Source organism: Dinoponera quadriceps, unplaced genomic scaffold, assembly GCF_001313825.1.
Source record: "Dinoponera quadriceps isolate SergipeBrazil2010 unplaced genomic scaffold, ASM131382v1 scaffold1395, whole genome shotgun sequence".
Lineage (NCBI taxonomy): Eukaryota > Metazoa > Arthropoda > Insecta > Hymenoptera > Formicidae > Dinoponera > Dinoponera quadriceps.
Genome location: NW_014556488.1, coordinates 75,040 through 99,918, shown reverse-complemented (window position 1 = coordinate 99,918; position 24,879 = coordinate 75,040). Strand labels below are relative to the sequence as shown.

The window sequence follows — 24,879 nt, the reverse complement described above, 5'->3', positions numbered from 1 at the left end:
GATTCTTGAAACGTTTGTGTTCGTAGAATTTACATAAGAGTAATTCAACGATAATCAAGATGTTGTTCGTATCAGAAACGTATTTTATTGTCAAATTTCATTTGCGTAGAAACGATTATTCATATATCGAAATTATTGAAGCTTCATATTATTTCCGAATTGTGACAACGTGCTTTGATGGTGGGAGATCAGTATTTTTGTATAAATCGGATCTTCAAGTATATCGTTCGTAAATCTCTCGTAATCTTCAATTCTTTGTACATCCGTATCACGTATTTCAGTCTGTTACGATTGCAATTTTTGTTTTATCGCTTTCTCTGGGTGTCTACTTGATCTATTACACGCTTTGAAAAGTGACACAATATGAGAATTACGAGAGAAGCGAACTCGTCCATCGATCGTTAGTCATTCCGAAGGTTCCTCGAGTTACGGAACAGAACAGAAGCGGAGTTAAAACTGAAGAGATTGCGCGGAATAATGGTTTTTCATTTAACTTCCGCCAAAGGAAAGTTTCCCATCGAAGTCATTATAGGAGCCGCAGTCAACAAAAGCTAGTCGATAAAACGTATAGATATCGGTGACTTTGGATAGCTTCTCCCACCGCAGCTTTGTTTCTCAGCACAGAAAAATGTCGAAAGCTCCCGATGGTTGGGACTGGCGGGGGTTGCCGCCAACGGGAGGACGCCGGCGCGTTGCCGACGCCGCTGACGCCGCTTCGTGGCGAGGGTTGAAGGCGCTTCGGCTCCGGAGAAACGGCGGTGTCACCGCCGCTGTCGGTCAACGCACACGGGTTCACACCCATCGCTGCGGGTGTGCTTTTCTTCCACCCCCGCTCGGTTAGTTAACTCGCGATTCGGCCGGGGGTGACGTTGCGCCGCGAGTGCGTCGTGACGGAAGAGAAATCCGATGAGCGGGAATCGCTCTGGAGCGGTGCGGGACATGTCGATCGCGGGATCTTCGACTTCCGTCGTCGCCGCGCTACCTGGAGCGACGTACATCGCACCGTCAAGGGTGTGAATCGCGCGATGCTGTCGATCGTCGGCGCTGGAAGACCGGGACGTCGATCCCCGCGCTGCGATGCCTCGTAACGATCGTCGCCGCACGAGGGGTGGTAGCGCTATAACGCGAGCAGCTCGTCGGAGGTACGCGCTTCCGGCACCGGCACGACGGGACGATGGCCGGCTGTGCGAGCACGTTCAATAAGACGTGAACCGGTGATCGCTAGGGAGGTCGCCGTAAGGATGTAGGGGGGCCCGCGCTATCGGGCCCCGTGGACCGATATCGAGAGGAAGGAAGAAGAACGTAAGAGATAATTATGTGTTCCTTAGCCCATCTCTCAGGTGGCTCCTCGTTATTGAGCGTGTCTCGTCGTAGTTGCGATTTTCTTATGCCACCCTCGTGTGGAGCATAGATGCCTTTTAGTGTTCGTTTAACGGGGAGAAAGAAAGAGAGTTCTCGACGTAATCAAGTGCGGTCAAAGGCGCGGTTAAATGCGCGTTGCGCCATACGAAAGAGCCGAGAAAAGTGCGTTTCGCGAAAAATATCACCGTTGTGTTAGCAGCGGCCGAAGTAGGTCACGAGGTCGATACTAATACGAAGTGAAGATGCAAGAGGAAAAATGGCATGTGCTAACGACGTTAATAACCGATTTTTCGGCCCGTCCGTACGCTCATAGTGCGAAGTAATTAGTGATTTACCGTGCACGTTGCGCGCGGAGTGCCGCGCGAGCTAATCTAATAGCGGACTACCCACCGAGGATAATCACTAGCGAAAATGGTCGATCTAGGAGGATACATTATTATACTGACGAATGACGACGGGAAGTTCAAGTTGTACGGTACGTATGCAGCCGTTCCGGACCTTGCGCTCCGATACGTGTGTGACGATCAAACACGCTTATTCCTCGATATATATCATGCAATTTTACACTTTGAATCGGATCTTTCGGAGTATTTAAGTAATCTATACTTCGAATCCGCTCACATTCCGTTCCTGCCTCGTTTCATCCATTGTACGTTATCTCGGCCGCTCCGACGAATATTTATTGAATGAGCGCATCATCGTTTCTCCCAACAGACGGTTATTTCTCCTAGAGATTAGCTTCCGTCAGCCTCGCTCGAATATGGCGATTGTGTAGAGAGCTGGAAACTTAAATAGGAAGTGAAAGTTTTCTCGTTAGAGATGATCACACACACGAGCGTCGCATGCTTTCGGAAACGGGAAATGCGCGACGGACGGATTTCCGATTTACACGGCGTGTTACAGTAATGCGCGACGATTTACATGGAGGACGTTTTGCGAGGATGTTATTTATAGGCTGACCTTTATGTTTACTTATCGTAACGAGCGCTCCAAAGAGGACTCGCTTATTTTATGTTTAACCCTTTCCTCATTGATTTCTGTTCAATGATATTCCTCTTAGCTAAAGGTGGCCGTCTTCTCGTTATATTTCGAGGATAACGTCATCGTGAAAAAGATGCGTAACATTGGGAATGTTGGTACAACCTGCGCATATGCTCTGCAGTTTTTATATGTTTCACAAGTGTAAATTAGTCCTCGATAAGTATATTTATCCCGAGGACGTTCAATTAGCAAGCAAGACTAACATTTTCAAAATTTATTATCTTCCTACTGGCGGGAGAGGACAAAGAGGAACGTCTGTCGACAACAACGTTGTCAAGTGTCGTTTTGTAATTTTCTTTTTGGCTTGTACAAGCATATATTTGTCTCAAATCACATTAATCATTAGTAGTCATCTTTTAATGATATCTGAAAATGGGCTCAATGAGATGCTGTAGACATTTGAAACGTAAAAAAACACGTTGATGGATCGATTCGTGTTCTTGACGTCTCTTGATTGAATTTCGCCGGAAGAAAATAATTTTGCGCATCATCCGATTTTGCAGAATTTAGAAAAGGATACGCCATTCGACTGGTTTTATAGTTCGCTTACGGCTCGCCCGATGCTTTTTGAATGGTCGGGCTCATTAACAAATACGTTCGCGTTTGCGAAGCAGATTATGTGTTACATTCACGGATGCTTAAACAGCGATTTCTGTATGCTTTAATGATTCGTTTCACATGGATCATTGAATGCGCCATCGCGTCTGAGTGCACATTGAAATATCCGTTCAAAACAAAACGTCCGTACACGCGGAATATACCGAAATCGTTCGTTACTCTCTTCATTTAGTATCTTTGTCGTTAAAATTCTAAATCATAACGGGATTATATGCTTGTTTTCACGCAGGATCGCCGGCGGATCATGCGGATTCTCTGGAACTGGCTGATGAAATTTTGGAGGTGAACGGTCGCACCTTGGAGAATGCAACGCATAACGAAGTCATTCAACACGTACACCAGGTAATTCATTACAACTTTCTTCTCTTCTTTTTCTCGTAAACTATCGAACTTGAAAGTTGGGGTAAATTAACAAAAAAGAAATCGACACAAGATACATATATTTTCTTTTCATATTCATGTGTTTAATTACACTTAACAAATTGTATTTGTTTATTTCCAGTGTATAAAGTCCCGAACAATATGTCTGCGTCTCCGGAGAAGAAGCGGGAACAAAATGGGTGAGTCGATTATATTTTTGGTATTTGTATTCTCAATTGCAAGCGGTGACTTTTATCGAAACCTTACTCGAGATTATCGAAACTTTAAGGAGAGCAGAAATAAATGAAGCGTGGAAAAGATAGAGTGGTATCTTCTTCGCAAAGTGAAAGCGGCACAATTTCCATGAGATTGTTGATCGGGGATCATTGATAAGTATTCTTAACAAACGTAATAATTAAAAGCTCGCGAAAGACGGAAGGAAGGCAAAGAAATCTAGAATTAATCGGAAGTGGCATAGCCGCTTTTCATTTGAATTCACCTTACGCCTGGTTATTTCAAACGTTGGCTCGACATGTTATTCTTTGAACAAGTGTTTTTAAAGCGAATGAGACATTCCATCTCGCTAAGCCGAACGGTGTTATTGTTTTATCATAAACGTTCCTCAAGCAAACACGCACGAATTCAAGTACATCGGTTGGCTACGATCGATCCTGACTCGCGCGATATCGTCGTTCGTCAGACAAACGCATAACATTTGATCGTTGTGTTAAGCTCGACGACAAAGTTAATAGGGGGAGGGGGTGAAAGTAAGACTTCGGTCATAGATAGCGGATTGCAGCGATATAAAATTGGATTCGATATCGACACATTTCTGCCGGCTCGAATTTTTCTCGAGCGACGATCGAAATTATAGTCGGAGTAACGCTGAGAAGGTTTGAAAAAAGTTTTCCTCATCATGCACACGAGAACATTTTACATAGGTGAATTATACGCATCAGCGGGTTCTCATTGCAATGATTACAACTCGTTTTTGTTCTTTTATACGACAAACGTAACGCAACGATTCGTTCGTATGAATGGCGCCGCTGTATCCCGCGAGCGCGCTGATAACAGGTTTATCATAATCGATTTCAACCTTCTGGATCCGCCGAGCGGATATTATGTGCGAGTTAATTCGTCCGATTCACATCCGTGTCACAATTTGCGCCAGTGTTGATCCAAACTCAATTATTATATATTTCGATTATTCCAATCATTATACTCTTGTTTGTCCGTTTGGTTGGAGAACGTACATTCATTTAAATTTGACCACGCAGCGCACATCTCTGATTGAACGCGATCTCCGGAATTTTCGGGCAGACCCATAAACGTGACAACACACCTGGAATAATCGTCGGCCGCGATTTAATCCGCGTATACACGACAACAAGAAGACGTTTGAAAGGAGGATCTCGCACAGTGGCGGCGCGCGCAAAAATTTGAATGGCGCTCGGCAAAATCATCGGCCGATTTCGGCAAGGCTCGTGCGAACTCGGCGTTCGTCAGGTAAACCGCTTGAGAGGTTGCGTACGGTATCGCGGCCAGGCAGGCCGGGGTGGGAGGAATGGAGAATCGCGGCGATAGGCAGGCAGGTAGAGTCTCAAACGAGGCAACGGTTGCACATGGCGGACCAGGAGGCATAACCTTCGAATGGTATTCCTTGTCACGCTCCGCGCCGCTCGGCAGTACGGAGCAGACATTCGTACGCGCGCCGAGCGATCTGTTCCGCGCGCGCCCTCCGTATCGCGAGGGTACCCACAACGCGCCACGACGACGACGCGGTCGGGAAGATCGTCGCGAATCGCGCGCGACGTGTGTGTTGCGTCCCGCCACGGGAATCGCGCGGATGGACGACGACGACGAGACCTCGTGGGTCGGAGGTGAACGGTCTGTAGCCGCGCGTACGTGAGGAAGGGGTGCGTTCGTGAAAAATCAGTGGTGCCGCGCAGAGTGGTGTTCCCGCTTCCAATACGACGACAACGACTACAGAGGAAAAAAAGGCGAGTCTCTCTCTCTCTCCTCGTCTCGCTCTTTTCGCTCCTTTCTCGGCGCTTTAACAGCGGTCCCGCGTCTCACGGTGACTCTCGCGCTTTCGGGGCCGCGCGGTACCAGAGCGTGCCAATGCTTCTTTCTCCGTTCGTCGTCCTTCCTCTCACTCCCTTCCTCTTTCCGTCCTCCCTCTCTCTCTCTCTCTCTTCCCCCATCTCTTGTGACATGTCGACTTCGCAATACCGCTTATTTCCAATACGTACGTTTTCGAATCGCGCTTGTAACGTTTACGCTCCGGTATCGCGGGTTGTAGCTTGACTTTTATCGCTTACGTCGCACGATCAGTCGACCAGATGTTATTTACATTTTAATCACACGTCGTTTGTTCATTTTCTTTTTTATCTCTCTTCGAACTTTCGTCCGCGCGACATCAGCTTCCTCGGGTTGCGTTGACATGTTGGCACGAGTTATTTTACCCGCGCGAAGATTCCTTCTTTTTCATCTATTTATTCGCTCATTCCATTTTTTTTGTAATCCGACATTATGTTATCCTCGCAGTGAGTAATTATTTAACCCTCTTCGTATCCTCTTCTTTTTCTATCTCGTCACCGATAATTAAAAAGTTCGCGTTAATACATTAGCCTTTTAATTCGATATGAATTCGCACATAGTCCAGGAGGTTCTCATATTTTCTCTCTCTCTCTCCCTCCCAATCTCTACTTGTACACAACACGGCACTTTTACGAAACGTTTCTTACGCCTTGAAAAAAAGCCAAGAATGACTGGCGAATATCTATAACATGTTCGGAGGCGTGAAAGTCGGTGTGTCATGTTCCAGTCCCATCGGTTCTGAATTTTGTTAATCCTTTCAGACCCGGTGTTGTTCGTTATGCAGAACGTCTCTCTTCTCCGTCAATTTTTTTATACATGTAACACATACACACGAATGGATTCGCAAATGTCCCGAAATATTCTTTTTTCCTTCCCGCGAGTGAAGAAGAGGAGAATCGTTGTTCGGCGCGCGGCCGTACTTCCGTGTGCGTACCGGAATGTTTTTTTCCCCGACGGAGGCTAACAATCGCGCTGCGCACGGTGCGTGTCGTGGTGGTGGGCGTATCCGCGCGCGCTCCTGGATGTATACCGACACGTCAGGAAGCGCTGTGTTCTGCTCTGCTCCGCGACGCGCGCTCCCGAACGTTAAGCCGGCGCTGATAAAGGCCGGGAGTCGACCGAATATATACGAACATGAGTCGCATTTTCATTCCGATTGAATCGCGAGAAATGTACACGAACGTCTTATCTTTTCCGTTGACTTTGCGGGGCGTTGGTTTAACAAGGTTAGCCCGAGACGTTGGAAATGAGCCAGTCGCAACAAGTGATATATCGAGCCCCGGTATCCGCCGTGTTTGTCTTTCCGCCGAGTCGTGCGATAAAGGCAGAAATCGATCGGCCGTCCACGTATAAATTAGGCGCGATCACTTAAATCGTCTCGCGCGCGCACTTTCTCTCGTGATGCGCGTTTAATTGTTTCGTCCCAACCTGTTGAATTCCATTCGGATCGTAGGGCGGGGAAAAAAGTGTATGCCGCAATTTTTGCGCGACGTGCGACTAACGAATCGTCCGTGATCGTTATTACATCCGCGTCCCGGATTTCATCGCGCGCTCGGATTCTTTCATCGCGTAGCGGATTCTTCCCCGGCGCACACACAGAGCTTTACGTCATTTGCGATTTGGAAGAACCGGTCAATCCCGCGCGATCGGAAAATGATTTGGCATATTCTCGAGAAGAGCTGACCAACGATTTTCGTTTATCGTGTTTAGCGGTAACACGAATCCAGCGGGCCTTCCATGGCCCGCGAAACACATCGCGCGCGATGATGTAACGCGTTAAATAAGTGTCATGTAATCGTTCGCAGATGTTGCGTTCGTGGTATTTTTATTCCCCGTCTCTATCTTAGATAGCCATCGATGATTAAGTATATTAATTCGCAAAAATTAATTGGATTCTCATTACGGATAATGATTGTAGTTTTTTCCTTCCCAAAGAGAAGAAAAAGAAAGTGTGTGTTACCTTCTCTTTACGCGTGCATATCGCGGATTACTTTCGAGTTAATTTCAGCTAAAAAGTTGATTCGCATCGCGTCATTTAGAACAGATATTTAGACGTATCGTTTCGTATTGATGTAATTATACATCGCATGCTCAACGTATTGGAATACAATGCCGAATAGTGCGCATAGTTTCTCCGGAGAATTCGACTGACAGTCACACGCCAAGATCGCAATCTCGAATTCGATGTAGTTACATCTCGGGGAAACAGTTATCGCGCTCGTAAAAGTTAGCGAACCGTTAGCGATTGTCTCTCTCTCTCTCTCTCTCTATTACCTCCAATAAATTGAGCGATGCCTTTCGTTCCAACGATTTGCCAGCCGTTTCGCGTTATTCGCACCAAATAAATGCTATATCACTCGGCCGTGTTTCTTATTTAAATTGAAACACGCTAAAGCAAGTGCACGAAAGAAAAGTAATCGTTTAACAAAGAGCGGGTGCAAAAAGAAGGAAGAAGCGACTGACTAATCCTTTCTTCGAAAGATGCGAATTCGCAACGTGCACGATTTCCTGGAGATGACTAACAGTGAACATTCATCGCGCGATTTACGTTTTTCAATGATCAAAATTGACGTTGGAATCGACACGTGTATGTTAATTTCGCATCTCTCTCTCTTTGTTTTAGTTGTAGCTCGTTTGGGACGATTCCTCGGACGACGAATGATAAAAAAACGTTGTCCCTCGTTTAAATCTCTTATCAAACGCACGCATGCACACACAAATCGACAGTAAGTTCGAGCGCGTCACGGCACAGAGTCAAAACATTGTAAACCATAGATTAAATATCCGGACATCGCCAGGCATCTTGCTTTTTGTTTGCTCGACTACGTTGCGCATATATATATATACACACACACACACCATTGTGGTGAGTCTTATACAGTTAGAAAACTGGTTTTCGCTTCCTCCTGCCGTCAAACCGTGCCGTTCATACGATCGAAACCGTCTTGCGGATCGGTACACTTTAGTTTCCACTTGTGTTTATCCGTAGGAGACGCGGAGGAAAAAAGAGCCTCGGACATTATTTCACGACATTTGAGAAAAGGATGCGAGAAAGTCGGCCCGTTTCAAACACCAACTTTTGCCAGCGTTATCCCGCGTTGTACCTTTCCATTTCTCCACTTTCTCCGTTTCCGGAGCGGCATTAATCATCCGCGAGTTAGCCGCGTTGTTCAGCTATCGTTTATCTTTCGAAAAGCGTTTCAGCTTACTGACACTCGTGTGGAGCCTTGACGGTGCCGCGCACTCGACGTGTGCGAGCATCTAGTTACCGTTCCACGACCAAGTAGATTCCGCCGGACCATTTGACTCCCGACGTTGATATCGAGGCAATGCATTGCTTGACCCGAATTTACCGAATTTGTGAACGTAGGCGCCTCTCCTATCTCCGCCGCTGCCTTCGCGCCTCCATTGTGCGCCTCCGTATTTAACGTCAAATGCGATTTGATTCTGTTGTGTGAATGTCGCATTCATTGCACAAACATAGCAGTTCTTGCCGTTTAAACGCGAACCGTAGCTACTGCTGTCGTCGTTGTCGCCGACAAAGAATTTGCACATTAATTACGTATATATTAATTGCGTTATTAATTTGCACATAATTAATTTGCACGTTAATAAAGTGATACTGTACCGCTGCGCCGCTATTATTACTATACAGTAATACAATATTGGCGCGCTGGTAATACTCCCATAATGATTAATATTTTATGTATCCGTGCGGTTTCGCGACTATATCGAGTTCTCTCTGTTCGCGGAGCGATTTGACGCTTCTAACGTGCGAATCGCTTCCTTCGAGCGATATTCGTTTGATGCCGGCGGATTCTTTGACTTTGCGCGTGAAAGTTTCGCTTCTCGTTCCTTCCGAAAGTAAATTCAGCAAAGCTTCTGGCTCTCTCGCATCGTGCTATTCACGCTGTCAGGAACGTTTCACGACGCGACTGAAAACAAGTGGAATACGAGGACTGTTTTCGAGATGAAAACACACTTTCGCCGAATTACCGAGCCACGTTTGAATACGTTTTGGAACCGCGCCAAAACATTTTGAAAAGGAACCAGAACGGAGGAGCGTCGTGAATTTTCTGCGTTACACACACACACACACACACACACCCCTCTGTCGTTCGGCGGCATACAAAAGGCTTTAAGGTAATGATTGTAGCAGGTAGTGACACGGAAAGCTTCGTGCGGAGACTAGAGCTTTTCAGATGATATGCAATCGCACGCTGCCGTGCACGAGACAAAGTACGAACAACGCGCGATATGCGTCAATCTTATACACACCGACTGACATCCCAAACTCGTCGCATAACACAGCTGCCATGCGAAAATTCGTTTTTCATCCAGAGACACCGTTGAACTGCGAGCGAGTGAGGAACAAAGGAGGCTCGTTGGGACTAATTCGACGAATCGCACATTATATTTGACATTAATTACTCCTCGCATCGCGAAGACAAGGCCCGTGTCACTCAAGGAGGTCGGACAAATTCGGGAGTTCGACTGATAATTATTCTCATTTTTGTTATTTCGAAGCAAGAAGCGGGGAAAGTATGCAGAATTAAATTGGAATTCTTGTTCGCGAATTCTCGACAGTAAAAAATGTCTCGAGGTTGGTCCCTGGAACGAAAACTGCCGCAGACGTACATTTAATCAGCTTCTCCATTCGCACCAAAGCGGATTGTGAAGAAACCAGGTCGGGGATCGCGTCAACTCGTGGCAAAAAGAATGAAACGATCTTCGAGAGAGAAAGAGGGTCTGCCCGTATTTTAGGAATTTGTGGATGGTCCGACATATCGATTTTCGGCCTTTATTCCCTCGGTCTTTCGCGAAAATTGTCTATCGCGAGACTTTGGCACGAATAATATATAACTTATAAAATATTCTGTCTTTGTTCGTGCCGCGTTAAGTGCGTTGAACTGGCGCTCTCTCTCTCTCTCTCTCTCTGTCAATTTTTATCGTCTGTGCCAGCGAGTAGTTCCAAATATAAACTCCTTCGTGAATGCGTCTGTGCTATCCATTCTCAGTTGCCGGCTGCGGGCGGAGAGTTTATTTTCTAGTTTCGTGACACGTGCACGCGAATACCGTCGTCTTTCGGAAAAGATTTCGGCGTTCTCACGCGGTATTCGATATCAACTTGCGAACAGCTACGATCGCAGCGAGTGTAAATTTGGTGAATTTTGCGCGGACTGCTAATTACGACTATTGAAACAGCGCGTTAAAAAGAATCCTTCTGCAGCAGTGTGAGGAAACATTGGCGCTCATTTAGTCAATTAACACGGGAAATTTCCTTGGATTTGCGCGGTGATAGCGGACGATTTTTGCCGAGCGTAAAGTTACGCGAAATAAAATTCGCGTAAAAAAAGTAGATATTTCTAGTCGCATTATTCCGGTATGCTCTTATTAATAGAACGTGGTTAAGAATAAGTCTAAATCAATGCAGTTCAATGCCGATTAATTAAAGCGTTGCAGAGCAGCAACATCTCGTCCGCAGAGTGCGTACCGTTGAAATTTGTCGTTTCTCCCGTTGAACATGTCGAAATTCTTTCGCAAGTTGCTCTTCTGTGGTTGCGTATCGCGGCCCTCGGCTCTCGACAGCCGGTCGATCGTCGTCATGGACGAGTCGATCGTGGACGATCCGCCGAAATTCGCGGAACTGTTGAATTATGACGCGCAATCCGACGACGTGGGGAAGCATTTTGATCTGTCGACTATAAAATTCATCGACGACGAGGAAGCCGAGGAAGATGCGTCCCGCACTAAGAACGGTAGCCGACGATCGATCAGATTTTTCTTTTTTTATAGAAAAGTGGGTTGATACGCGGTAGGTTCGCGTTATTCCCCGCTAAGGGACGATATAAATAACCTGCGGCAGGCAAAAAATTACGAGGACAATACGGGCTTTACGCGCGCGTACAAAGTTTTGTGCACGGGCGTATTGCTCGTGTGTGTGCAAGGGCTGAATTCGCGCCGGCACTTTGAGGGACGGTCCTCCCGCTCTGACCGCGCGAGGGAAAAAGTGCGGGGCAAGGGAGATATTAAATTAATGGAAACACGCCGGGGTAAATGAGAAAGGCAGGGAGAATTTGTCAGGCTCACGAAACGCGCTTCATTCTGCTCTCCGTTACAGCCGCGGCCGGCCGCCACCATATAGCACCGCGGCCCGGTAATGGGTCCTTTGACGCACGCTAAATATGCGATAAATTTGCCTAATTAATTCTTCGTGAATTCTCGACAGAAAAGCTGGACGGGCTAAACGTTGGGCGGATAGAAGACGCCTGGGTTATCGCCGTCGAAAGGTGAGATAATGAACGTCCCACCCCGCCAAGGTGTCTGCAAGGCGAGGATCTAACGCGCTTCTAGTAAATATGTTCCCGGAATCGATTAAACGTCATATAAAAGGCGCTAATGTCCAGAATGTCGGGCGAATGTGTTTTTGATCGAATGCATCATCTAAATGTCACGCATTCGAGCCGATAATGACAGTTCGCGACGGGGAGATGTCGCGAAATCAGGAAGTTCATTTTCACACACGAGTATTTTTTCCTTCATCATTGTCCCCCCCGTTCGAAATATTGATCTGGGACGAGCGTGTTATCTTGTGTGTAGGGCGGTACCGCAGCAGATATCAATAATACAATACGACTCGTTGAGAGACGCACAATACGTGCCGTAAATATATCTGCAAGTATTCTCTTGTTTTTTTCCTCTTCTCACGGCCGTGGAATTTACCCCTTTCAGTTTCGTTCGAACGTGTCATCTGTCTCGGTCGCGCTAAGATTGCATCGCTCAATCGTGTTCTTTTTCATCCGAGAAGATTGCGTCCGTTAAATTCCACCGTTTCCCGATCGCACCGATTATCGCCTCCTTCCGACGGAGTACCTTTAATAGAAGCGGATGATCTCTTGTCGCGAATTAGATTTCGCAAAAAGATTTCGATCGCAGTTTATAAACGGAATTACATCGCGTTTCCGAGAGAGAGAGGCTGAAGCGGTAAACATTAGATTCACGAGTGCGACGAAGACGGTGTGACTCACTTTAGTATCTTGTTCGCCTTCCCGAGGATAAACGCGACGGCTTTTCAAACTGACATTTTCTCTGCCTGCAGAAGCGCGAGGGAGAGGCTGCAGAAACTGACGGCACTGAAGAAGATTCAGCCGCGCGACATCCAGGCTATTTTACATCAGCAGGTACGTGAGACGTAATTAATCAAATCGCCCGTCGATATCGCGATCCCGCGTCTCACCGCGTCGCACGAAAAAACTCACCTTTTACACTCCAGAGCCGAACTCGGATTCGCCCTGCGCGAATGATGCTTCGACTTTTTCAAGTATTTCTTGAAAATTCAAAACATTGCTTCCCTGAATCTTTACCAACACAGCTCGTCATAAATTCAGTCAGCATCCGAGACCTTCGAGAGCGGCCTTAATCGCCGTCGACAGAAATGACAAACTCGATCGCGCATAAAGAGAAGCGCGTCAAAGGACATCGCGTTCATCGCGCGTTGTCCTCCAACGATTTTTATTCCCCTCGCGTCGGAAATACCGCGGCGCGCAAATGAATCGATCGGCCGCGAGCGAAATCGTTACGGAGGCTGCTTATGAAACGTGGAATGCGAAGCGCGGAGAGTAGTGAGAGGTGAACCCGCGACGATTATGCGCGGCCTTGCGTACGTACGGGAGCGGTGTGTGCGTGTCTCTCTGCACTCGCTCGCGCCCGAAACCCGGCATCTCGATTGCGCAATAACGAGTTCCAGCGATCGTCGATGACGCCCCCGTGTGCCCGGCAGAGGCGTCATCGCCGAGAGGAAATTACGCGGAAAGAGTAGTACGCCGGAGAAAAAAAAAAGGAACGCGACATTCGCGCGGTGTGAAGGTATTCCTTTGCACGGCCGTTTCAAATTTGAAACGCATCGACAATGTTTGATAGTGTGATGTACATCATGTTTGACTTCCTATCAATTACAAACGGCTTGCTTTCTCAGATCGTTAATCTTGCTTTATATGTAATTTATCTCGAAGAGGATGCAATCTTTAATTTGGGTAATGTGTGAAATACAATTGAATATAACGATGTTATGTCAAATGAACGAATAATTTTAAATCACCGCGCTACGTCAGCTGTTATCCGAAACTGACTTTTGGAATAGTGAATTTCTCAGCGTCGTTGCGCACGCTCGCTCGTTCGGTTCGGGAGAAAAGTTCCGCGCATTGTTCGTTATTTACCGCGTTGAGATATTTTCGAGTAGTATGCGGGATCGTTTCGCGTGATACGGCATGCGGGTTTAAAATCTTGCAACTCGCGCATCTCGTAGCGCGCATACCGCGAGAAACACCGTCGGAAAATGTCTCGCAACACCGATCGGGCCGAGTTTCCTCGATATTACCATCAGCCGTATCGTTCCCAATACTGGCTTAAACAAGGGTGTGTCGCGGCTTTTTTTTAATATTAATACGCAATTCATTTCAATGTTAGGGGCGGAGATAACGGGATTGGCGGTGTCATTTGGGAAATTGTTCGGTCATTTTGTCAATCTTTTTTCCCCGACATCGGTGTTGGGACGGTATCGTGCACTGAACGAGACGCTTAAGAAGACGTTCAGGTTGATGAGCCCTCGTCTAAAAACGGGTGTCCACACGTAATCTAGGCTGAGATGTTTATCTGGAAAAAGAAAAGGGAGGAGCGGTTTCCCGCTAAATTGTTGTTGCTCCCTTGAAACTAATGTCACGCGTTAAGAAAGAGACCATTGGCGCGCGAAGGTAATTAGCACCGGCGCTATTGTATATATATTTGAGGGAGGACAATTACAAGAAGAGTCGTTAGTATTCTTCCCTCTTGACGATATCCATTGTGACATTGTCCCGCATTCGCTCACTTCGCGTGTTTATCGTCGCTGCGCAGCAGCACGGCTGACCGGTTTCCAGCTTCACTTATGCAATACGACGTGCAATGTTGACGATTAATTTTTTTATTATGTTACCGTGTTCGTGACGAATCAATCCGCCTGGTTGGAGGGTCTGACATTGATATCTTTTAAAATTAGCTTAAAGCGACGCATGGCCGCGGATACGATTCACGCGTTGGAGGTGAAAATAAATGTGTCTTCTTCTTTTTTGTTTATGTTGACACAAAAATGTGAAGTGAAACTGTGTGATCGGCTTTTGCCGTTATTCATGAGGCTAAATTGAATACGTACTACTGTCACATGATCGCGGTGTAGCTATCCATTCGATGAAATTTTTAATCGAATGAAAATGCAACTGTGATAGGATTTACCGTTCGCTCCGAGTGTATCGCTGAGATACACTAGCGAACGCTTATTTGTCAATTAATGTGTGCTATTTAGCGCCGTTTATGGTGAATGTTTCAGATAAACGACGCGGTAGCGTCCACGAGCGAGGAGTCGGCTCCGAAGGACGTGACGAATGACCAAATTACGTTTACTTTGGCGGACAAGTGAGTTACATTGTTTTTATATAACCACTGTCCTTAAACTGGACAAACCTGTTAATTTTTAACGCGGTGCAAAGCATCATATATGGATAGAAATTATGATTTATTTACCATCGTATTACATCGGAAAGGCAACCTGGTTGTGACTTTGGTTGTACGGGATCTTCGTTTTTAAACTTCTGCTTAAACAGCATCATCATTTTTTCACGGTCCGCGTACCTAAGTTAGAGATTAAGGATAATTTGCGTCGAGGATATGGCAGAACGATGTTCCTTCACGGGCGTAATGCTCGTAATTAATTTCCGAAGACTTAATATCTCTCGGGGATGTTCCTGTCAAAGCGTAATAAACCTCCAGTGCCTGTTGTAATCGGGAAAATACACGCAACGCCCATAGGAGGCGTCGTTACGAAGCGGATGCGACAAATTGCGATTGTCGCGATTGATATCCTTTCACAATGCGTTTGCGCGGCCCATTTTTTTGTTTTCGATACAATAGCGAAAGTCCCGGGGAGGGAGCGTTCCTTTTTATAATTATCATTTATCGGTGACGGCTTCATTAATTCGTCCTGGGCTTGATTGTTTCAGGGAATTGGGGACGAATGCTTTCTCCACGAAACTTAGCAACGGTACGATTCCCAAGGGGTTAGGGAAAGAGGCGGAAATCCGAGTGGAAAACACCTCGCAGGAACGGAAGGACACTTTGGAGAAGCAACACAGCTATCCGGAAGAGCCGAACCTCTTGGTTAGTAATAGCGCGAATCTTCATTTCTCCTCGAATATATGTGCGCGGATAATCATCCGTGCGCTTAATTGTGCATTCCTTCCATCGCGACGGCACTGATAGCGCGTCGTCGCTTACATAAGCACATCCGTTGGATTTCTTAAGCAATTATTAAACAGTTTCCCGGAATAGTAAATCGCCATTGGCAGTTTATCGTGCTTAATTGCCAACGTTGAGCACGTTAATAAGCGCCTCCTCGAGCTACTATTATTTATGTTCTATAGAACGAATTAACGGTCGAATAATCGCATAATTTCTTTTTTATCATCATGTTCCGATGTGTTGATTTATTCGAATGAGATGAAGCGGATGTCTCACTAAAAGTACCGCCTTTTTAACTCGAGACCTCGAGAAAGTATACAACAAAATTTTATTGTTCGTTTAATTTAAATTCAATTTACCCGGGCAGAATTTTAATTCACGACCCAGTTGCAGTTACAAAGCTATTTAAAGCGGAGCGTTACAAAGTCACGAGCGAGACGGTGTCTAATTAAATTTTCGTTAAGGAGAAATTTGTGCTGCAAATTGATCAAAGGGCACATAGACGGGACAAGGTGTGTCTCCCTCTGTCGGATATCACTCCCGTTAAAAACACAAAATTGTTTGCCCCTACAGCAACCGGTGCAGAGCGGGAGAATCGGTGAACGTCGAGCGAGCAGCCCTTTCCAAAATGGTCGGACGGAAGTGCTGATCGGCGAGCCGGAGGGCGGCCCGAGGTCGCCGCGGGGATCGACGTCTTCGGCGGTGAACGACGGCAATTTCCTGAATCCACCGGACGAACGAGACTATCCTGAACCAATTTGCAGGCAAGTACATCGGACTGTGAGCGAGGGAACTTTTTACGCTCCGTGTCCTCTAAGTCGCTTAATCGGCTCTCTCCGCCATTGCGACATCGTCCTTTACACGTGTCGTGCAAACGACGCTTGTATTTCGACGTTTCCTTCGCTAAAACATCCGGCGTATCTTTACATAAATTCGATATTTTAAAGGTTTTATTGGTGCCCGCTCATTAATTACCGTCGTTCACTTATCCGGACGCGTAATTAATGACCGATATCGCGCCGCGTGTAACGGGATGATTGAGTGGGGTCTTGGCGAGAGCGCGGCTAGGTCGACGAGATATAATTTCGTGCTCGCAACTAGCGCGCGCGCTTTATTAACAACTGTTTGAATTTTAATTCTTGACTCAGATACCGCTCGCTCTGTCGTATCTTCGACAGACAGTTGTTCGCAGTGAGAGGAGAGGATCTTATTTCAGTTTTATTCTCTCCCTCTCTCTCTCGAGTTTTCAAGTCTGCATGTTCTGCTTTACCGCGACGGGATAAATTCAGCCGACGTCCGCAGGATGTCGCCATCAGCGTACTTAGCGCGATCTTTTAAAATCAGCCAGAACTCCCAGTTACCGAGAGATGCGAAGGCTCTACGAAGCGTTACGACGTGGCGCCCCACTTTTCACACTTTTTATGTTTCGTCATGTTTTACAACCGCGCGGCACTGCGCTCCATCAGTCAACATTAACATAGGAATACAAACTGTATCAGAAAAAAGATTTCACCGCTCGCAGTTTTTTTTCTCCGTAATTTACTGCGCGCACTATTTTCCGGCGAAATCCAATTCGAACGGTTTGCAGAAGCAGGCGTTTAATGCAAGCACTGAAACACGTACGATTATACGTTCACGGTTTCTCGATCGATCATGCGATTAAGTATCAGCGAGTGGGCTAATCTAAAATGCAACGTAGGAGACAAAGTCCGCAATCAAGGCGGAATCGATCAGTGGAGAGCGCGTCTCTAGTCGATAGATCAAATATTCTCTCTCTCTCTCTCTCGCTCGTTCTCTTCTAAATAATAGTCCGCTGAAATCCCTGGCACCCGAGTGAGGGCCGACTCACTCGACAGAGTCACTTCGCCGGTATTTCACGCTCGCGACACACCCACCCGAGTGCCGGTGTGAGTGCAGCCTAAACAATGCGTTTTCCAGTCCTCGGTATGCAGCGTCCCGACAGAGCTGCCTCCTGATCCCCCCTTCCTTTCTCTCTTCTTTTCTTCTCTCGTTGGATTTCGCGACCTCGCTCCTCCATTCTTCATCTCCTTCTCTCCTCGATCCTCTCTCGGCTTTCTCCTTCCTACCTTTCTATTCTTCTTTATTTCTTTCTTTCTGTCCGTTTTCTCTTTCGCACGAGAGGGATGCACGGTATGAGGCGGAGAAGAGAGACGGCACGAGTAGTTGGTATCCGTAGCTTCTCTAATTTCTCCCCGAGAGCGAGGGAATTTTTCTTATCGCGCCGCGAAATTTTTTCCCCTCGCGTTATTTTCACGCTCGGTGCGCAGTATCCTTCCTGTCCACGAAGAGCGTGTCCTTTCGCGCTCGCGATGTTTCAGGAACGACGACAAGAGCTCGTCTTGGTGTTCCTCCTCCTCCTCCTCTGTTTCGCATTTCTCTCTCGGACGCGAGCTCTCGAAATGTAATTCTTCGCGAATCCTGCCGCGAATTTCCCGTTGTCTCGCGTTTTTTCGCAACGTCACCCGTCTGATTTTCTAATTTAATAAACAGAAGCACGACTCTCTCGTCGCTCGGCGAGGCTGTTAAAATTTCGCGATAGTTCTTCGTCGTTGTCGGACGCATCGGACAACGAAAGATAAACAATAATTAACGGCGCGTGGAAAGTTTAATGGTGTCATTACGAGACGCGTCGGCGAGATGGACGGAAATCACTGTCAACTTATTCATGAGCTCGCGCAGAACGGTGCGAATGAATGCGCGCTATTGACACGAGGTACTTTTAACGAGAGCCCGTCGTAAATGGCCTCCGAAAATGAATGCTTCCGTCGAGGATGGCCACTCGCAAAACGTCCAACAAGCGATCTTTGAGAGGAGTTGGTATCGCCCTTCTTCGGGATCGTGATCGGTGCATCGCGCCCCAGTTTCCCCGCCTTCAAAGCCGAAAGATGCATTTCATGCGCGGCGCGTTCTAAAAGCTCGTAGCTATTGTGGCTAACGCATTTTTTGGCAGAATTCCATTTCAGGCATGTTGGTTTTTTTTTCTTTTATTAGTACACATCGCTGTGTATTCCGAAGCACTCCGTATCCTCCCAGACCGCCAAATATTTTTGTCACCACCGTCTAATTCGTTTTTCTCCTGAAACAGAATAGCGGGATGTTATAATCGTTGTCTGATAGTGGAAAAGGAGAATCGACGAGCAAACGCGATAGCGCGGACAAATTTTCGCGAAAAGTATCCACACGTTTAATATCTTTCGCGCGTCTCCGTAATCCCGCGTCAACCGTTATCCGAGGCGCCGATATCGATCCGCTCCTTCGTAATCGATATCGTACGGCAACTGCGTTTATGCGCGTCCGTTGACATTTTTTCACGTCGTAGCGGGACATTTGCATTGAACAGATCGAGCGACGACACATGATTGCCTTAAAAGTACGACAGTGTACCGTGATCCAGTATGGAGTAACCTTCGCCGACGTGTCGTCGCGTTACATCGAATTCTCGTGCATTGACGTTACTTTTTTTTATTTGCGCATACTGTGAAAATATTATCGAGAATGACTGATAAAGGAATCGCATTTCGCGAATATCTCAATTCAGGGAATATTTCAAGCGGAATATTCGTCGCGTGAAAATCTCCGCGAACGAGACATCCGCGAGCCGTTCTTTTATTTTTTTTTTCAAACCGGTCGGAAAAAGCGGATAACAATTTGTGCGGGAACGTGCTAGGCTCGCGGTCGATCTGCACGACGGCAGCCGGAGGGGGGCGATTTCAAGCGCATATCTATGATTGTGAACGTTCCTTCTCGGTGCAACTATAGCGGCTAGAGTTCCTCTCGTTATAGCGCGCGCGGTGGCATCGGCTCCGCTGTGTGTGACACAGCCACGGAATACCGATTGCTCACTCTCCCATGGCGTTTCCTGTTCCGACCACGTATCCCGCTTTCGAAACGAAAAAAAAAAAAAAACACGCAGAAGGAGGAAGAGAGCGATGCGTGGATGGGCGGATGCCGCGGGAAGGTGAAACAGCGGTAGAGAGAGAGGATCGACAGGGAGGAAGAGATGGAGGAGGGTATAGGTGGTGCAATGTGGATGACAAGGATCGGCGACGTTGTATATATGTACCGACGACACGCCTGCTGCCCATTGTTCACGTCTAACGCATTATGCGCATCATTCATGGCCTTTTACGCCGAGTCTGTGCGCCAAGTTCACGTTAACTCTTTCGAACAGTGATCTGAAGTCAGGTAGATTCTACGCGAGGGGAGAATTCCTTCCACGGGAAGGTGGAACGAAAGAAACTGCATTACTTATCCATGAGATCTCTCGTTTTTACGCGAGAAAAATTCATCTCATATCTCTCACTCTCTCTCCTCGCGAGATTATCGACGAAAAACATCTAATTGCTCGTATCGTTCTTTCGCGCGTCATACGTAACATACGGCCGCGCTCTCCCGCGCACGCGCATTTTTCTTCATTGCGCTCTAATTTTTTGCACCTCCGAGGAAGGCAATAACTCCGTGCGAGTTCCTCCGACTGTCAGCCGCTCTTCTGGAAGAGAGATCGGCTGCGCGACTTATGGCGATCCAGGTCGGTTACGTTCGGCGGATAACCCGGAGATGTGCGTTTCTTTAAATATCACGATGTTAAAGTAGAACTGTGCAATGAGACGCGGAATAGGGTAGTGCGTTCGGACGAGGAAATTCCGGGCTCTGTAATCTTTCGAGACGACTGTCGTTCTTCCCTGACCTACTATCGATATAGCGACAGAAATAACATACCGTACATTTACTCCGTACATGTAATCGACATTTTAAATGTCGCGAAAACCAAGCTGCCGTAACACGCATGGAAAAAATGACGAAAGATCAAATCACTTTTAACAATGTTATATCGCACGCATCAGTAAGATCCCAGTGGGCTATTCTAATTGACGTTTAATACACGCGCGATGAAATGAAATGGAACTTTTGTTGTTAAGTCACCGTTCATAGAGAGGAAGCAAATTATTAATACCTTACCGCCTGGAAGCCTATTAATAAGCTTTGTATATATAGTTGTTTTTAACACGATTTGAACATTTTTTTTTAACGTGGTTTTGGAATATATCCGAAAGAACTTTGAATCGTTTCCAGAAGCAACGACAGTATCGAGGAAAAAAGCGTTCAAATTCCGTGTTGTTGAAAGCAAATACAACGGCGATGTCGGTAAAGCAAAGTGTTAATAATCCCTTGCTTCCTACGTACCGTTCGTCGGCCGCGAATTTCGATTTTCACGGGAACGTAACAGATACGCGCGGGACATTCGAAGGTTTTCCGACTGTTCGATCCTCTCGAGCAAACTCGTCATGTCGTATAAAAATCATGCGTCGAATAATAATATTGCTGCATAGAAATTGTTCCTCACGTTAATTTCCCACGAAAGAGTATCTCCGCATAAAAGCGCTCGTATCTCCGGTCGGTGGAAAGTATAGAAAGAAAGCGGCGGGTTTAACGGTTCGAATCCCACTTTTCCGGCGGCGAACGAGAGCGCGCGCGTTCGACGAACATTCGATGCTTGCACTCGCGCATTGCAAAGCTGCCGCTCGTCGGTCCCGTGGAAATATACAGATTAAGATACGACCACGCTGTCATTACGTTACGTCACGTTATGTTATTTGTACGATGCGCCCGACGATTATACAATTACCGCGGAGAAAGAACGGCCATGTCTGAGGCTTCTTTGAGGGGAAAAAAAGGGACGAGAACGGAACTATTATTTCGAAAGAATTTATTAAACGAGCGAGTTTACCTGACGCGGTAATGACGTGATCCTATAATTAGTCGCGACTTTCTCGCGCGACAGACGGCCGTAAACAGTTCTGTAAACAACCGCCTGTTGCAACAGGCGCTCCGAATGTAAACTCGGCAAGGGTACGTCGCCGTTCCGTCGTAAATGTCGGGCCCTTACCACTCGTAACACCATGTATGACGTTATTCTATCATTTTACTGTCTTATATGTATATATATACAGAACAGCGCAATCCCGAGTCGAATTGATTTTACGTCTCCGCGTAAAATCTGTCGCGCCGCCCTCCATTGCGGAATTAAAGTTAGCAGAGAGAGGAAACGTGCTCCGGCGAATATCACAACGACGATATGTTTTGCGGAACCTAATAAAACGTTACGCCCGAGTAAAAATAGTGTTATACGCTTTTTAGCTTCTGACTAGGAGGCGAGCGTAAAGCCACTTTGCAGTGGGCGGAAAAAAGAGAGGATCCTCTTCGTTCTCGGGACGCGCGAAACAATTACCGTGGCCGCGGTGTGCACAAGTTGTCTTCCTTTAGTCACTTTTAGCTTTTCGAGTTACTTTGACAAATTCAGCGGGAGTGGATTATTCCCGAATAAGAATGCGGTACAGTCAACGGTTAGGTCGTCCGCAAAGTCGTAACAACACACACGACGCGTTCGTGCGGAAAAGTAAATTTCATTTCTCTGCGATACGGCCGACGATTAAACGATCGCGTCCGAAATGTTCCACCGAGAAAATAGACCGTGATGAGCGCGACCTACATCGCGCGAGGATGCAAGGATCGCATTGGATTCAATCATATTCGAAACTTCGGCGACCCATTTCTCGCCTTCGCGGACGGAGGGACGGGAGATTCTGAAAATAGCAGTCGGACAATAGTGGCTTACCGTTCGCTGGAGGACAGACACTTTCAGCTCGATATCTTCGACTAGCAATCGAAGAACTTGGCTCTAGCAGGAAGTTAGGTTCCAGTAGTGATTCTTAAAGGCGGTATCTTCTACTATCCGATTGAGTAATGCTAACGTAATGCACGCGGACAAAGTAGTTTTACCACGCTCGAATCCGCGAGCTGTTCATCGGAAAACTAAGTGGATGGCGCGATGAAAGCTCGCGTCGATGTGTGCGATCTTTTCTGCAAAAACATGTTTTCCCGAGACGCGCGAAATTATCGATACCCGCGATATCTGCGTTTACATTTTTCTCCGTCTCGTTAACGCGCGTAACTCCAAATTTCCTTAGATATCGCGAAGAGAAGGAAGAATGGTCGGTCCGAAAAGTTTGGTGTATCCTATTTAAATGTGTGGGAGGTAAAAGCTACACGCGAATAATGGCTTGTGGCCGTTGACAGGAACGGTCGTTAATCAAGCCGATTAATTGAGGAACCAGCCGCACGAATACCGCGCTATGGAAAACGGTACTTAAATAGCTTACCGATCCTCGCGTATAACGAAGCACAACAACGAGGTATCTGGGAAATGGAGCATTTCGCCGATGCGTTTCCTCTACCGCTGCACGAACGATGATGATAGTCGCCGTGGCGTCGTGTACATAGTCATCGCATACAATTGCGGTAATAACGCCGCCGGGGTAATGTCTGCTCGAACCCGTTTACGTTTGTTTTTTCTTCCTCTTCGCTCCTCACACCGGCGAAACGTAATTGATTTTCCGCGTAACGCGCTAGACGCGAACCTAGACGTTTTCTCGCGTTCGCTTGAAACTCAAAGGTATACTTACGAGAGGTTTATGGAAAAATCACTCTCAAGTATAACTGTGAAGAAATACATTAACACGTGGAAAATAAATTGTTGTCTCGCCCACTAAATCAATTTGAATTTTCTTCGAAGCGTTTCTCGATGATATGCCGTTCGTCTTCTCTTACCTCGTAGTCGGCTTAAGGAATTGTTGCCTTTGTTACCGGTCCGTTGACGTCCGTGCATGAGAACGGTCACAGATCTCATTGTCAAGGTTGGGACTGCTACACTAATTGAAAGTTCATTATATCGCGTGTCTATACGCGCGTTTCTTGGCATAAACTCAAATCCAATCAACACGCGCGTACGGTACATCGATGTGTAATTGCTCAAACACATTTCCGTAATGAATTCCGCGTTCCACTTAGTTCCGGCTATTACTTTCGCTATTTCACCGGCTCGCCCGTCGTACGTTGTCCACGGAAAGTAGCGGAATGTTAAATTTGATTTATGTTATGCGCGGAAATTATAATCAGTTCTTCGCGACCGTAGAAAATTCAAATCAACCGCTTGGGCGCTTCGAAATTTCACGTTTCTTTTTGTTGCCTCGAACGAAGTTTAATGGAGTTGATCGAGCGATTCGCCGAGATGTTAATAAGCGTACAGCCAATGTCTATTCGCGGAAAATTATTCTCCGCCGAGAGCATTTGATAATTAATACGGTTTCTAGTTCGGAATAATGACTTCTCGTCGCTTCTTTAGAAACGTCGACCGGGTCCCATGGTGTTTTATTCAGAGCTAATGCATTCGTTACTATTCACAACGAACGTGTTCTAAGGTGATTAACGCGCGTACATTTTACGAACGATAATGGAATTCCCGTTTGTAAATAATAGGTACTGCAACGAGTTATAATAATGAAGTCAATGAAAACTTTCTTCTCAATGCGATGAACTTAGAGTGTAATAAAATTTGCTGGTCTCACGAAGTTTACTGTAACGCAATTTTACGGTATTTCTTTACCTAGAGAAATTGTCATCTCGTAGTAGTAGAGACACGGCTCGGTTAGAAATTACTTCAACTTTTTTCTCTACTACAGATGGAAGATTTAAGAATGGAACAAGTAACAAAGCTGACGGAAAAACGATTATCTTGGAGAGTGAAAATTATACATTTTTTTTTTACTCTTGCGTAGGTCAGGAACCATTTGTAGAAGTCAACTGAAAATTGAATATTGTCTGTCTTTTTTTCGTAAGAGAGATTTTCAAGTGTAGAAGATGCTTAGAAAAAAAGTGTTAAAAGAAGGACCTGAGTCTAGGCGTTTACCTGCGACTATTTGAATGTATCCGATGCCATTGTAGATACGGCGGTCCCGTCGTTTCAACTTTCTCAAGAATTCTGTACTACGTGCTCTGCCATAATACCATGATAGTCAGAGGTTCGGGATCCGACCTCCTGTACACAGAACAGGTAGGGTGGATCCACCGACGTGCGCACCTGCGTTTCCTGTCGTACACTGCACGGAGACGCACACCTGGCAGACCGGAAGACCGATTGCTAGCATGAGAAATGCGGCCCATTTTTTTTTACATTCGTTAAATGTTGATCCTTGCGAGCTACAGGGTGTTGGAAAAATATTAATGTAAAGGAAAGTGAAAAGAGGAGGAACGAGATGTTAAGAGTAGCTG

At 46.4% G+C, this 24,879-nt stretch overlaps 1 protein-coding gene across 6 annotated transcripts in view; it reads left to right on the top strand.

Annotated features, from left to right (window-relative positions):
• The first annotated feature begins 803 nt into the window (after window positions 1–803).
• LOC106747595 (MAGUK p55 subfamily member 5-A) overlaps window positions 804–24,879 on the top strand; it is a 45,682-nt gene continuing 21,606 nt past the window's right edge. The window contains exons 1-8 of one of the 6 annotated variants that reach the window (XM_014625252.1): window positions 804–1,837; window positions 3,251–3,363; window positions 3,524–3,581; window positions 11,711–11,771; window positions 12,581–12,662; window positions 14,843–14,928; window positions 15,513–15,669; window positions 16,324–16,514. In XM_014625252.1, the coding sequence (XP_014480738.1) occupies window positions 1,774–1,837; window positions 3,251–3,363; window positions 3,524–3,581; window positions 11,711–11,771; window positions 12,581–12,662; window positions 14,843–14,928; window positions 15,513–15,669; window positions 16,324–16,514 (812 nt within the window). In that variant the 5' untranslated portion in view covers window positions 804–1,773. Of the gene's footprint in view, window positions 1,838–3,250; window positions 3,364–3,523; window positions 3,582–10,990; window positions 11,241–11,710; window positions 11,772–12,580; window positions 12,663–14,842; window positions 14,929–15,512; window positions 15,670–16,323; window positions 16,515–24,879 lie in introns of those variants that run through there. The other 5 variants (XM_014625254.1, XM_014625255.1, XM_014625257.1 and 2 more) reach the window with 5 other exon arrangements.